Source organism: Dryas octopetala, chromosome 2 (genome assembly GCF_963921425.1).
Source record: "Dryas octopetala chromosome 2, drDryOcto1.1, whole genome shotgun sequence".
Classification (NCBI taxonomy): Eukaryota; Viridiplantae; Streptophyta; class Magnoliopsida; order Rosales; family Rosaceae; genus Dryas; species Dryas octopetala.
Window position 1 is genome coordinate 7,850,595 of NC_141367.1, and position 13,750 is coordinate 7,864,344.

General features: G+C 38.5%; 2 protein-coding genes across 2 annotated transcripts; both read left to right on the plus strand.

Annotated features, from left to right (window-relative positions):
* The first annotated feature begins 1,679 nt into the window (after positions 1-1,679).
* LOC147292866 (uncharacterized) lies at positions 1,680-10,857 on the plus strand. The gene is made up of 8 exons (XM_086230947.1): positions 1,680-2,387; positions 3,310-3,313; positions 5,226-6,007; positions 6,108-6,712; positions 9,577-9,600; positions 9,686-9,970; positions 10,051-10,156; positions 10,252-10,857. The coding sequence occupies exons 1-8, from the start codon at positions 1,680-1,682 to the stop codon at positions 10,855-10,857; spliced, it is 3,120 nt and encodes a 1,039-aa protein (XP_086087073.1).
* A 969-nt stretch (positions 10,858-11,826) lies between these two features.
* LOC147292867 (uncharacterized) lies at positions 11,827-13,696 on the plus strand. Its single transcript, XM_086230948.1, has 5 exons — positions 11,827-11,982; positions 12,497-12,744; positions 12,851-12,899; positions 13,024-13,347; positions 13,427-13,696. Exons 1-5 carry the CDS (start codon positions 11,827-11,829, stop codon positions 13,694-13,696), a joined length of 1,047 nt encoding a protein of 348 aa, XP_086087074.1.
* The last annotated feature ends 54 nt before the right edge of the window (positions 13,697-13,750 follow it).

Below are 13,750 nucleotides of genomic sequence, written 5' to 3' on the forward strand. Positions count from 1 at the left end.
ATATTCCTTCTTTGTGATTGGGTGAGTTTTGTTAGCTAGCTAATTAAGTACTTCTTTGGGTAGTTGAATTATGATTGAATAGGTTGTGCTGTATCTACTTACTGGTTCTGATTATTTCTCATACATAGGCAACGCTGGACATATTTGGACAACTTTCACATGCAGCGCCTTTAGATGGCACATTTGCTTTAGCTTTGGTATTTTCCTTTCCTCATTAATGTGTTAAAATTAATTTTAATTATCTCCCTTGCTAGCTCCATGTGTATTTGTGGTTTTTGTAGATCATATTCTATCTAAATTAAAAGTACACAGGACAACATTATTTGTTCTTGATTTCATTGACTAGTCACATGGTCATTTGTAATTAAGAGGGGATTATCTGACACAACTTCTTGGTATGGAGGGCACATTGATTAAATTAAAATATTGGGACAGAAGAATCCCAATAAATGTGAAATCAAAAGTTTGTTGCACCTATATACTTATTTTTAGCAAATGCATGAATAACAAATAATTTAAAATTTTGCAATTGAGAAAAGAGAATGGGAATTAAGAGAACATAAAAGGAGAAGGGATACTCGTAGCACAATGCTGTGTTATATTTTGGTATTTGTTAGTCTTAAGTTTTTCTTTATTTATACTTATTGGGGCTGAATTGTATTATCTATATTTAGCTTTGTGCTATATATCTAATTTGGGGGAAGGTCAATATTTGTTTTTATGAAAAAAATTGGGGGGAGGATGACTTCTTTGCAACTTATGCTACTTGAACCATTTAATTGATATTTAAACTCCAACAACCAATCACAAGTTTTCTTGCTTATTGGATGGTTTCTTGCTTATTATTGTTTTTTATTCAATTGATATGCAAGAGAGAGAGGTGTATACTATTTTGTAAGTCTTAGAACATCTTTATCTTTCTCTTTGGCATTGTGGACAGAAGCTAGCTAGGATATGGATCTATATCTTTTTCTTTCACTTTCTATTTTTCTCGCTGTCCTAAAAAATGTTGTCTTTCACTCTCTGCACCCATCAACCATTCCCTTTTCTCTTTCTTTTTATTTATTTTTCATGTCAATGTAGGATTGTTTTATAGTTTATAATGTTATTTATATATAGTTATGAAGTAACAATGTTATTTTGTTGTAACAAAAGCAGAGATTCGAGGGTAGATTGGTCTGAAGATCAATTAACCATTGCATTTACAGAGGTTTTGGTGCTGTTGAGTGCAAAGAGGTATTTTTAAATGCTTAATTTAAATGGAGTCATTACATTAAATGAAATCATTGCATTTGACTATATTTTATTAGACATATAGACAACTCAATTGAGAAAATCTCTTGTTTGGTACTAGTCTTTCTTTACTAATTTTCATTTATATATCTATTTTTTGCTCTATCACTTTGAAATGCAAAATTTGTTATTTTAAGTTTTGTGCAATTGAGTAATTGATATGGGATCGGTTATCTAAGAGTTTAGGACTTGTTATTGTAGATCTTATATGACTTTAGGATGATGGATAAAGATTGGGTGCATCTGAACAGGTAACAATAACCTTACAACCTAATTGAATAGTTAAAAATTAAACACTCTTGGTAGACTTCTTAGTACATTCCTTTTTTTTTTTAAATGTTAGAGCTACTGATCAGTACTTGCAAGGAGCATGGAATTTTGTAAAGATGGCAGAAAAGAATTCAGGGAACGCAAAAAAGATTCTATGCCCTTGCAAAAATTGCCGGAACTTAAGTCATCATTTTTCTTATACTATTTTTGAGCATTTGGTGATAAAGGGAATGGATCTCACATACACAAATTGGTTTCATCATGGGGAAAAGCCAATTACAGATGAGGGAGTTGAAGAAATGGACATGAATGAAGCATATGAATTATATAGAGTAGCCTACTTGCATGATGAAGACTATATAGAGCCTATTGAAGAAAGAAGGGATGATGATTTCATTGAACAATTAGAAGATGCAGAAACCCCTCTATACCCTAGTTGTACAAATTACACAAAGTTATCAGCCATTGTAACTTTATACAGACACAAATCTGTAAGTGGATGGACCGATAAGAGTTTCACTGGCCTTCTAGAGATTATGCATGACATGTTACCAATGTCGAAAGTGCTTCTCAAGTCCTTGTACTCGGTAAAAAAATTTCTAAATGCATTCGATCTAGGCTATGAAAAGATTCACGCTTGCAAGAACGATTGTTGTCTCTTTAGAAAACAGTATGAGAACATGGACAATTGCCCAAAATGTGATTCTTCAAGATGGAAGGTTGACAAGCGTACAAAGAAGATTAAAAAGGGTGTGCCGGCTAAAGTTTTGAGATATTTTTCTATCATTCCTAGATTTAGAAGGATGTTTAGGTCTCAAAGAATGGTGTAACGCCCCGATCCTTGGGCCCAAAAATACACTGAAACTTTGTCTTTTAAACTTCTTTTTAAAGAATGAGCCATGCACTTAATATAATAAATAAATACGTTAAATAAATCAGAGTGTGAGCCCAAAACATTTATGTAAAATTCACTGCATAAAATCAATTAAATCAAATTAGAATAGATCCCACTGCCTCGTCTTCTCCTCACTGCCTCCTCAGCCTGCTTAGCCTGCAAAACATCAACAACCACACTGTACCATATCCATGGTACACCGGGTCATTCAAACAAATAACCCGGTAAGCTCACTAGAGCTCGTATGAGTGAAATGACTTAAACAATAATCCTCAATATAATCCTTCAATTTCCATGCTAAAAATAATTCACAATAAAACCCATAAATATTCAATCACACAATAATTTCATCACTAATCATCCAAGCATCGAAATAAATCATAAATCCTCGTATTCAAATCAAATCCCATCAATATATAAAAATCATCATTCTGGCAAATCAATTACCTAAACGTCAACTATTAACCTCAATCTCGAAATCATTCACATCCTAACTCATAACCTCAATGCATAGACCATTCATCAATTCCATCCTCAAGATTCAAGCCTAGACTTACCCAGTCCTAGTCAAATCAAGTCCTAGAAGACAAGTGCACACAAGAAATCCAGCAAACAGTTAAACTAACTAATTTCACTCACGTCACTCTTTGAAATCCCCCTAACCTCACTCTTTAGAATCCCCCAACTTTAAAACTATTTTCAAAATCTCTTCCTTCAAATCCATTTTAAAATCCCCTCAAAATTGTAAATCGACCTCTGAAGAACAATTTATACTCCACAACCAAAACCTCACTCCACAAACTGTAAATCGCTCGCCACTTCCCGTGCAGAGCGGATCAATGCACGGGCAGGCAGGTATGCTCGCCACTTCTCGTGCAGAGCGAATCTATACACGAGCAGGCAGGAATGCTCGCCACTTCTCGTGCAGAGCGAATCAATGCACGAGCAGGCAGGATGCTCGCCACTTCTCGTGCAGAGCGAATCAATGCACGAGCAGGCAGGATGCTCGCCACTTCTCATGCAGAACGAATCTATGCACGAGCAGGCAGGATTTCTCACACAACCTAAATCACAACATTCTCAGAACCATCTCATAACCATGCTTGTTTCACAATGTTTAAATGCCCCATGTATTTCTCCTCATATTCATCTCTACATATGCATCATCATCAACACTTGTTGTCAGACAATTTATTCTTTAAACATTTACTCTCAGTTTACTCCGAGCTATGCCGAATCAAGGAATCCCTTCCAAAATTGATTATTTCTCATGACCTTTCACTTGTTTGTTACTCAAATCATACCAAATGCTTCCTCAAAAGTAACTTGATTATTCTGTAAGATAATTACCTAATCATTTTCATTAATCCTCGACAATAAGTGTTTCTTCTCTAATCCAGCAATTATTCTCGGGCAACCCTATAATTCCTAAATAATTCCCTAACCTCAAATCCTCATCAATTCATTCTCCTAACTCAAATCCTACACCTAGTCTTCTCTAACGTAAAGCAGCAAATCCATAAAACAGACAATTAAACCACGGTACTCAACAAGACAAGCAGATAAGTTTCACTCACTGTTTAACCACGTAAAATGACGAAAATGCCCTTCTTGGCTCCTTTGCTCGGATCTCAAATCCGGCAGCATAACGGCATCGAGAATGAGATTTCCCGAGCCCGTATACCTGTTAAGACCAGACAATCAACAAATACAATTCAGAAACACAATTGGGCCACTGAACGACCGAAACAGGCGGCCGCCACCACACACGGTGGCTGCCCAGCCCCCAAACAACACAGAGAATGCCACAATACTCACCAATGGACCAGGAAAGGCTTCTGGAGGTTCCGAAGAGGCATACCGACGAAGAAGACCACCCAAATCGCCGCCACACAAGGCGGAGCTACAGTGGCCGTGGCTGCAAAATAGGGGAAATTGGATTCGAATCACAATTGGCTTAAACAAAGTGCACAGACATGAAGAGCATGTCGAGAGGATGAAGAATGATACCTCACTCGACGGAAAACACCGCCAGATTCGCCGGAAAAGCCGTCGGAGCAGCTGCAACAAGGTGGCGTCGCATCGCCGTCGTGGAGCATCACCGGGGTGAGAGAAATGCACGGGAAGACTCGCCGTGGCCTGGGGAAGAGAACCCAGGTGGTCCGGCGCCGCGATTTGGCCGGAAAATGCGAGATCGCCGACGAGAGCCTCTCTCGGTCTTCGCGTCGATTCGTCGTGATGGTGGCTCAACTGGATGATCGGCGGCCAGGGGGAGGAAGAGGGGAAGGCGGCGAGGCTAGTAGGCCAAAAACCCAACCCATCCGCCGCCGGACGCGCTGCCACGCGCCGGTGGCAGATCGGCGGAGGTGAGAGAAAGAGACAGGCGCGGGAGGGAGAGAGAGAGAGAGAGAGAGAAAAAAAAAAAGAGGAGATAACTGACTTTTGGGGTTTTAAAACCCATCTTTGTAAAAATTACAAGTTTGCCACTCGTTTCAAAAGCCCGTATCTTTTAAACCGTAGCTCCGATTGACGCGTGCCGCGTGTCTACGAACTCGTTGACTCAAGACCTTTCCAACGTGCCCAAAGTCAAAGACGACAGTCCATTTAATTTAAAAGTCAACTTTTGGGTCAAGCCCAATTTAAAACAAAAATTAAAAATTAAACCAAAACCCTTTTTATTTTCCAAATAAATCCCAAAATTGTTAAAATAAATTTGCAAAATATTTAAAATAACTCCTTGAAAAATACGGGGTCTTACAAATGGCAGAAGATTTAAGGTGGCATTTCAATCATAAAAGCAATGATGGGAAGATGCGTCACTCGGTGGATTCTGTATCTTGGGACTTGGTTAATGATAAATGGCCATCATTTTCAGCTGATCCACGCAACCTTAGGCTTGGTCTTTCTACAGATGGCTTCAATCCATTTTCCAATTTTGGCAGACCATATAGTTGTTGGCCAATAATGCTCGTTACATACAACTTGCCACCTGGATTATGCATGAAAAAAGAGAACATTATGTTAACATTATTGATTCCTGGTTCAAAGCAACTTGGAAATGACATCGATGTATATTTACAGCCACTTATAGAAGATTTGCAACATTTGTGGGATATTGAAGTGAATGTTTATGATGCATTCAGTAAAACGATCTTCAATTTAAGAGCAATTTTGATGTGGACAGTAAATGATTTTCCAGCATATAGAAATCTTGCTGGATGTAAGACAAAGGGTAGTACAGCATGTCCTATATGTGGTAAAAATACTCATTACCAGTGGCTAAAGTATAGTAGGAAGGGTGTATACATGGGTCATAGGAGATTTCTACCTCCATCACACCCGTTTAGGAAAAATAAGTCATGGTTCAATGGCAAGGAAGAAAATGGAAGAAATCCTAGAATCATGACAGGTAGAAATATTTCTCTTGCTCTTAAAGATTTTGTGAATGTTTGGGGAAAAGCTGATAAGAGAAAACGAAAAAGAGAAGACCAAAATGGGGAAGAGATGTGGAAGAAGAGGTCAATCTTTTTTGATTTACCATACTGGGAGGTGAGTATTTTATATCCTTTAACTCTAAACTTTATTTTATTAAGAATTTAATAGTATATAAAAACTCTAATTAAACTCATAATTTTTATGATCCTAACAGGAATTGCCATTACGCCATAATTTGGATGTAATGCATGTAGAGAAAAACTTTTGTGAAAGCATAATAGGCACACTTTTGGATATTAATGGGAAATCAAAAGATGGACTCAATGCTCGTAAGGATTTAGAAAATATGGGAATTAGGAAGAACCTATATGCAGAAGATCGAGGAACAAGGACATACCTTCCTCCACCTCCACATACATTATCAAAGGCTGAGAAAAAGACATTTTGCAAAAGGTTATTTGACTTGAAGGTACCTGATGGTTATAGCTCTAACATTGGGAACTGTATATCAGTAGAGGAATGCAAGATTATGGGCCTCAAGTCTCATGATTATCATGTTCTTATGCAACAACTGTTGGCTGTAGCAGTAAAAGGATTGTTGCCAAAAGGGCCAAGAAATGCAATAATGAAAATGAGTGTATTCTTCAACAAAATCTGTCAACGTGTTATTGATAGGGAAAAAATGATATCAGTTGACAGTGAGGTGGTTGAAACCTTATGCTTGCTTGAAAGGTTTTTTCCTCCTTCATTTTATGATATCATGATTCACCTGCCCATTCATTTAGGAAGAGAAGTACGACTGTGTGGACCAGTCCACTTGAAACGCCTCAAACCTCGGGCCATGAAAATACTGAACATCAAACTGTTAAATCTGCTTTCTCTTACTTTTGAGCCATACACAACAACATAAGTAAATATAATTTTGTCAAAAACCTTTTAAACAAACCACTAAGTAAAAACAATTAAATAATTTTCTCTGGGTCCCACTGCCTCGTCTCTTCCCCACTACTTCCTCAGCCTGCTTTACCTGCAAAACAACTACACCCACACTGCACCATATCCATGGTGCACTGAGTCAATCAAACAAATAACCCGGTAAGCTCACTAGAGTTCGTATAAGTGAAATGATGAAATAATTATCCTCAAATTGCATATTTGATAATGATCCACAATATAATAATAATAATCACTCCACCATTCTGGCCAATCAATTGCCAAATCATCAACTATTAACCTTAACCTCAATCATTCACATCCTCATTAATAACTTCAAAACACAACTATATGCCTATACCATATCTCTAACTGATTCACGATAATCCAATCCACTCATCATATTCCAAAATCTTTCGACAAATTATCAACATTCTCATCCTCAAGATTCAAGCCTAAACTTAACCATATCCTAGCAAACACTGCAGACAAGCAACCAAACAAACAAACAGACTATCTAGTTTCACTCACATCGCTCTTTGAGATCCTCCCAGCTTTAAAACTTCTTTCAAAAATCTCCTTTCAAAAACCATTTTTAAATCCCTTTAACCGTAGATCAAGCTCTGAACTGAATTTATCCTTGGAAACTGATATCTCGAAACACTTATTCTATAGACAATGTCCTGGCCACAATCCCGCGCTCGGGGAGGCTCAAATCCTAGCCATAATCTCGCACATAGAGGTCATTCTGTAAGAGCAGAACCGTATCCTGGCCACAATCTCGTACGGAGGGGTCACTCCGTACGAGCAGGCTCGTATCCTAGCCACAATCTCATACGGAGGGGTCGCTCCGTACGAGCAGGCTCGTATCCTAGCCACAATCTCATACGGAGGGGTCGCTCCGTACGAGCAGGCTCGTATCCTAGCCACAATCTCATACGGAGGGGTCGCTCCGTACGAGCAGGCTCGTATCCTAGCCACAATCTCATACGGAGGGGTCGCTCCGTACGAGCAGGCTCGTATCCTAGCCACAATCTCATACGGAGGGGTCGCTCCGTACGAGCAGGCTCGTATCCTAGCCACAATCTCATACGGAGGGGTCACTCCGTACGAGCAGGCTCGTATCCTAGCCACAATCCCGTGCATTTTACACAGGCAGGCTCGACCGGTCAACACGTGCATTTACACAGCAGTCTTTAAATATTCTTTTCTAAATTCTCCTTATCAAACCCACTCACTGTTTACTCCGAATTACACCGAAACCTTTCCGAGATTGATTCCTACTCACGACCCTTCACTTGTTTGTCACTCAAATCGTACAAATACTTTCTCGATACTCAATTCGATCAAATCGGTATAATAATCGCCTAATCATCATTTATTTACTTCGACAATAAACATTTCTTTCCTAATTCAACAATTATCCTCAAGACAAACTCTAAAATTCCAAATTATTTCCTTAACCTCAGATCCTCATCAATTCATTCTCATGATCCAAATCCTACCCTTAGTCTTCCTAACAGAAAGCAACAAACACACAAAACAGACCATTCAATAACAGTACTCTACATTACAATCCAATAAACATCATTCACAGTTCCACCGCTCGGATACCCAATCCGGCAGCATAACGGCATCGGGAATGAGATTTCCCGAGCCCGTGTACCTGTTAAGACCAGACATCCAACTTATAAATATTCAGGGTTCACAATTTGGCCATTCAACGACCGACATGGACGGTAACCACCACGCACGGTGGCTGCCCAGCCTCAAATTACACACAATACTCACCAACACATAAACAGACCCTAGGGTTGGCTTCTAATAGTCCTGGGACGGCTGATTAACAAGAAAAAACCACCTAACTCGCCGCCACAAGTGGCGGAGCCGTCGGTGGCAGCGGCGGCACAAACATAGAAATATCCAAATTCAACTCCAAACAATCCTAATTATATAATAGAACCTTCAATTGCACGTAAACATCACAAATTTGAGTCTGATTTCAAGATATTCAAAATAGACCTAAACCTTAAAATCGAATTTCTAAAATCTCAAAATTGAACATCAACACCTTAGGGGAAAGATTACCCGTACCTAGAGGATCGATTTTGTCAACTGGATCGAGGGCCAAATCTCGCTGGAAAAGCTCGAACTGGCCGGAGAAGCCGCCGGCCTGAAATTGCTCGATCTGCCACCGTGAGGGGTCGTCGGAGCTAGGGGAGGACGTGGCTGGACTCGCCGGGGCCTGGGGAAGAGAACCCAGGTGGTCCGGCGTCCCGTCGTCGCCGGAAAAAGGAGATCGCCGACGAGGGCCTCTCTCGGTCTTCGCGTCGATCCGTCGCGATGGTGGCTTAGGTTGGTGATCGACGGCCAGAGGGAGGAAGGGGGAGGGACGGCGAGGCTGGTGGGCCGAAAACCCAGCTCATCCGCCGCCGGACGCGCCGCCACGCGCCGGTGGCAGATCGGCGAGAGTGAGGGAGGGAGAGACACACGGGAGAGGGAGAGGGTCGGGGAGAGAGGAGAGAGAATCCGATAAAAATCTGGTTTTTGGGTTTTAAAACCCACTTTTGTAAAATTTACAAGTTTGCCCTTTACTTCAAATGCCCGTAACTTCCAAACCATAACTCCGATTGACGCGTGCCGCGTGTCTACGAACTCGTGAACTCGAGACCTTTCCAACGTGCCCAAAGTCAAAGATGAAAGTTCATTAGTTTTAAAAGTCAACTTTGGGTCGGGTCGTTACACCACTACCGTTGGATGTATCCCTTTGAGAGGTTAGGAACACATATCAATTTTTTGTACTTAATCATTCATTTTAGAAGTTGTACATGTTTTAATATAATAGTTTTATGCTTCCAGACATATGAAAATATTCAAGGGATATGTAAAGAACCGTGCACGACCTGAGGGGTGCATTGCAGAATGCTATCTTGCAGATGAATGCATGGCATTTTGTAGTGAGTTTCTACAGCCCTCAATTGAAGTTGATGTTCAAGAAGTACGAAATTCTGATTTTGGGAATGAGGTAATTCTTGAAGGTCGTCCAATTTCTGGTAAAAGACAGATTACATTAAGTGATGAATTGTTAGAAATTGCTCATCGCTGTGTGCTATTCAATACATCAGATGTGGAACCATTCTTAGAGTAAGTAAATCACTCATAAAATTGTAGAATTTCTAACTAGAGATACAAGTTAACTCACTTATTTTTGCATTATACTATAGAATGCATAAAGAGGAGTTAAAGCAATCTAACAAAAGTCTTCAAAAAAATTCCAGTTTACTTTGGAAGAGACACACTGAAAAATTTGCATCATGGTTAAAGAAAAAGGTGACATGCTATCTAGAAGATCAAATGTTCTCAGCTACAACATATAAAATGAATTATATCTTTGACTCAGTTTGATTTTTTTTTTTTTTTGACAGATTCCTATTGATTCAAGTAATCATTCAGAGTTATTAAAATTGCTTGCATATGGGCCAAGAAATGGGGCATTGTCCTTCACTGGATATATGATCAATGGGCAGCGGTTTCATACAATAGATGTTGGGTTGTCAACTCAAAACAGTGGTGTTTCCATTGAAGCAATTAGCATGTGTAGGGCAAGCGCAAAAGATGCTGCACAAGTATCTGATATGGTTACCTATTATGGGATACTAACTGATATAATTTTATTAGATTACCACTCATGTTATGTTCCGATCTTTAAGTGTCATTGGGCAAATGTTGGTAATGGTGTTAGGGTTGAAGATGGATTTACCCTTGTTAACCTACACCAAGGTCAAAGTCAATTTGTGAGAGATCCATTTATCCTTTCATCTCAAGCGAAGCAAGTTTTTTATTCAAGAGAACATGATTCCTCTAACTGGTATATCCTATTAAAGGCACCACCGAGAGGTTTCTATGAGTTGGAAAAGTATGATGAGAATGTAGATGTAGTTCCCACTCCAAATGAAATTGAGATGAATATTGATGAATGTAGTGAGCAAGTTAGTTATGTGAGGGGGGATTGTGATGGTATCTTTGTGTAATATATGTACTTAGATTATCAATGAAACATGATGTTTCTTTCATTGCATATTTCTTTTATATATATGTGATGTTTCTTTTATTTCATATTTCTTTCCTAGCTTTTAATGTTCAGAATAGTAAGTAAACTTGTTGCATTGGTCTTTTGTTTCAGATTTTTTATTCTATATATTGATTCATTTTTGTTCTAAAATAAAAAGCATACTTCTAATTATTTTGAATTATTGTGCTTTTTCCCACCTACAGGTTAGTAAACATGGTTAAGCGTACTACGAGATCAGCGTCCAAGAAAAAGGCAACAGAAAATGTCACTTCTCATCCTAACCTCCAACCAATGGACACACAGCCAACTCCAAAAGAATCTCAAGATAGGCCTCAAATCTCAGAACAAGGACCACTTGATTCACCTACAAATCGTATTGGTGGGTCACTGCACAGAGAGGGCACTCCAGAGCCTGTTATCCAACTCAACCAAACACCTACATCCCCACAAGCACCCCAGCATGAACCTGCATCATCAGAAGTACCCCAAGCTGCATCATCACAAGCACCCCAAGCTGCATCCTCACAAAAGAGTAGAGGAAAAACCAAAATGAAGGACATTGCTTTGGATGCTGATAGTCGGGTTGAAGTTGAATGGACTGATGGGGGTGAAGCAATTGGAGATGGATCAGTCAGTTTGTCTTCATATTTAGGACCACTTGTGCGAGAAAATGTACCTGTAATACTTGATGATTGGAGGAAAAATGATTCCGATAAAAAAGAAATTTTGTGGAAATCTATTAAGGTAAGTGAAAATAGTTTAATGGTACTTTTTCTAACATTTTATCTGATCATATAAATTTTATATGTACACTATTATGTACATATTTTACCTAGTTGTGCAAATTTTTACTAATTCTACAATGTATAACTTGTAGGCAAGGTACAAAGTTGATGAGGGATGGCAAAAAGACTATATATTTAAGGAGATGGGCTGTCTTTGGAGAGCTTCAAAATCAAGATTAGTTCACCAAATACTCACAGCACCAAATGAAGAAGAAAGGCTTAAACTCCGGCCTGATAACATTAAAGATATTAATGTATGGAAGAGTTTTGTAAAGTCAAAAACAAGTCCAACATTTAAGGTAAACACATTGATTAACTAACTGTTGTACTTTTATGGTGAAAGTTACATAAGTTATTTACATATATTTTTCAAATGAATTGTTCCAGGCTAGAAGTGAGAAGTACAGAAAAATGAGGCGCAAACAAATTCCACACACATGCAGTCGAAAAGGATTTGCTCGATTGACTGTTGACATGGTGATATATAACTTGTTGAATTTAATATATTTTTAGCTAGGTTTTTGTTTATTAAATAGTTCAAGTAGTGGTATTTTTGTTTGATATATATTATTATTTTTCTTTCAGAAAAAGACTAGTGCAAACCCATCCTCCATTTCTAGAGTTCAAGTTTGGATTAAATCACGCACCAGAAAAGATGGTAAACCAGTGAACACATCAGCTGGTGAAACTATTGTAAGAAAGATCATCTATATACTTTACATTACCTGGCACCCCTTTATGATATGTCTGCCTAATTTTGTATGGTACTTTGTTTTTATTGTACTTATCTATTTTTTTTATCACCTCCTTTAGGAAGAGTTGAAAAAATTAGAAAGTGTTTCACCATCGTGCTCAACAACTAATGTGAAAGAAGATGCTCTAACCAAAGTCCTTGGTCCAGATGTTAATGGAAGGATAAGAGCAATGGGAAAAGGAATGACCCTTACTAAATTATTTTTCTTACAATCGAGGGACAAACATGTGGCCCAGCTTCAAGAAGGGCAAATTGAACTTAAAGATAGGATAAAGTATTTGGAGGACTTAGTCCGTGGTTTAATGAACATTCAGACAAGTAACAAACTATTAAATATATATTCTTTTGATTTAGATACAATTGTAACCTATTTACTGATTGAATCCAAACTTTATGCATTATTAGGGTCAACCAAATGGGGGTCAACAAAATGGGGAACATGAAAATGCTTCTTCGCCAATGGTAAAGTTGTTACTTGTATTGCATGATAAAAAAAAAAAAAAAAAAAGCTATGTACAAGAGCAAATATCAATTTAAAACTATACCTGATATTTTTTCTTCTTATGTTTGCCTTGTTATTATATAGAGTGTTAATACTCACACACAAACCAAGTGCAAGTTGGTAGATTGGACTGGATCAGGGGATATAGTTGCTGAAGGACGTTGGTCTTCAAGTGATCCAAAAGAACTTGTTCATCACATCCCTCTTGAGCCTAATGCCATGAAGGTTTGGATTGACATAGCAAAGCAACCTGAAGCATTTTTATGGAGGCCTACATCTTGTATGACTTGTATTGAAGAAGCTATTGGTAATACAGTTGCATGGCCAGCTGACAAAGTTGTTATGCCCATGAGTCAACAAGCTGAGGAAAATGACAATTTATCTTCTCCGTCGGTAAAATACTTACTTGTATTGAATTATCATACATATACATGTTGAAATATCAATCTAAAGATAACTAATATTTTCTTTTGTTTCTTATTGTTAGAGTGTGAATAATAATTCAAAGAGCAAGTGCAAGTTGTTAGATTGGACTGGATCTGGTGAGATAGTGGCTGAAGGACGTTGGTCTTCAAGTGATCCAAAACAGCTTGTTCATCATATTCCTCTAGGACCGAATGCCATGAGAATTTGGGTAGATATAGCAAGGAAACCCGAAGCATATTTATGGAGGCCTTCATCTGACATGACTTGTATTGAAGAAGCTCTTGGCAGTACAGTAGCATGGCCTGCAGACAAAGTTGTTATGCCACAATAGAGATTTAGGTAAGCATTTATCAACTCAAAATATTTAAAATTGAGTTTCATGGTG

Coding starts and splice junctions, on each gene's coding strand:
- LOC147292866 (XM_086230947.1), top strand. CDS start 1,680: ATGGCAGAAAAGAATTCAGGGAACGCAAAAAAGATTCTATGCCCTTGC. Junction 9,971..10,050: donor GATGTGGAACCATTCTTAGA/GTAAGTAAATCA, acceptor ATTATACTATAG/AATGCATAAAGAGGAGTTAA. Junction 10,157..10,251: donor CATCATGGTTAAAGAAAAAG/GTGACATGCTAT, acceptor TTTTTTTGACAG/ATTCCTATTGATTCAAGTAA.
- LOC147292867 (XM_086230948.1), top strand. CDS start 11,827: ATGGGCTGTCTTTGGAGAGCTTCAAAATCAAGATTAGTTCACCAAATA. Junction 12,745..12,850: donor TTAGTCCGTGGTTTAATGAA/CATTCAGACAAG, acceptor TTAGGGTCAACC/AAATGGGGGTCAACAAAATG. Junction 12,900..13,023: donor AAAATGCTTCTTCGCCAATG/GTAAAGTTGTTA, acceptor GTTATTATATAG/AGTGTTAATACTCACACACA.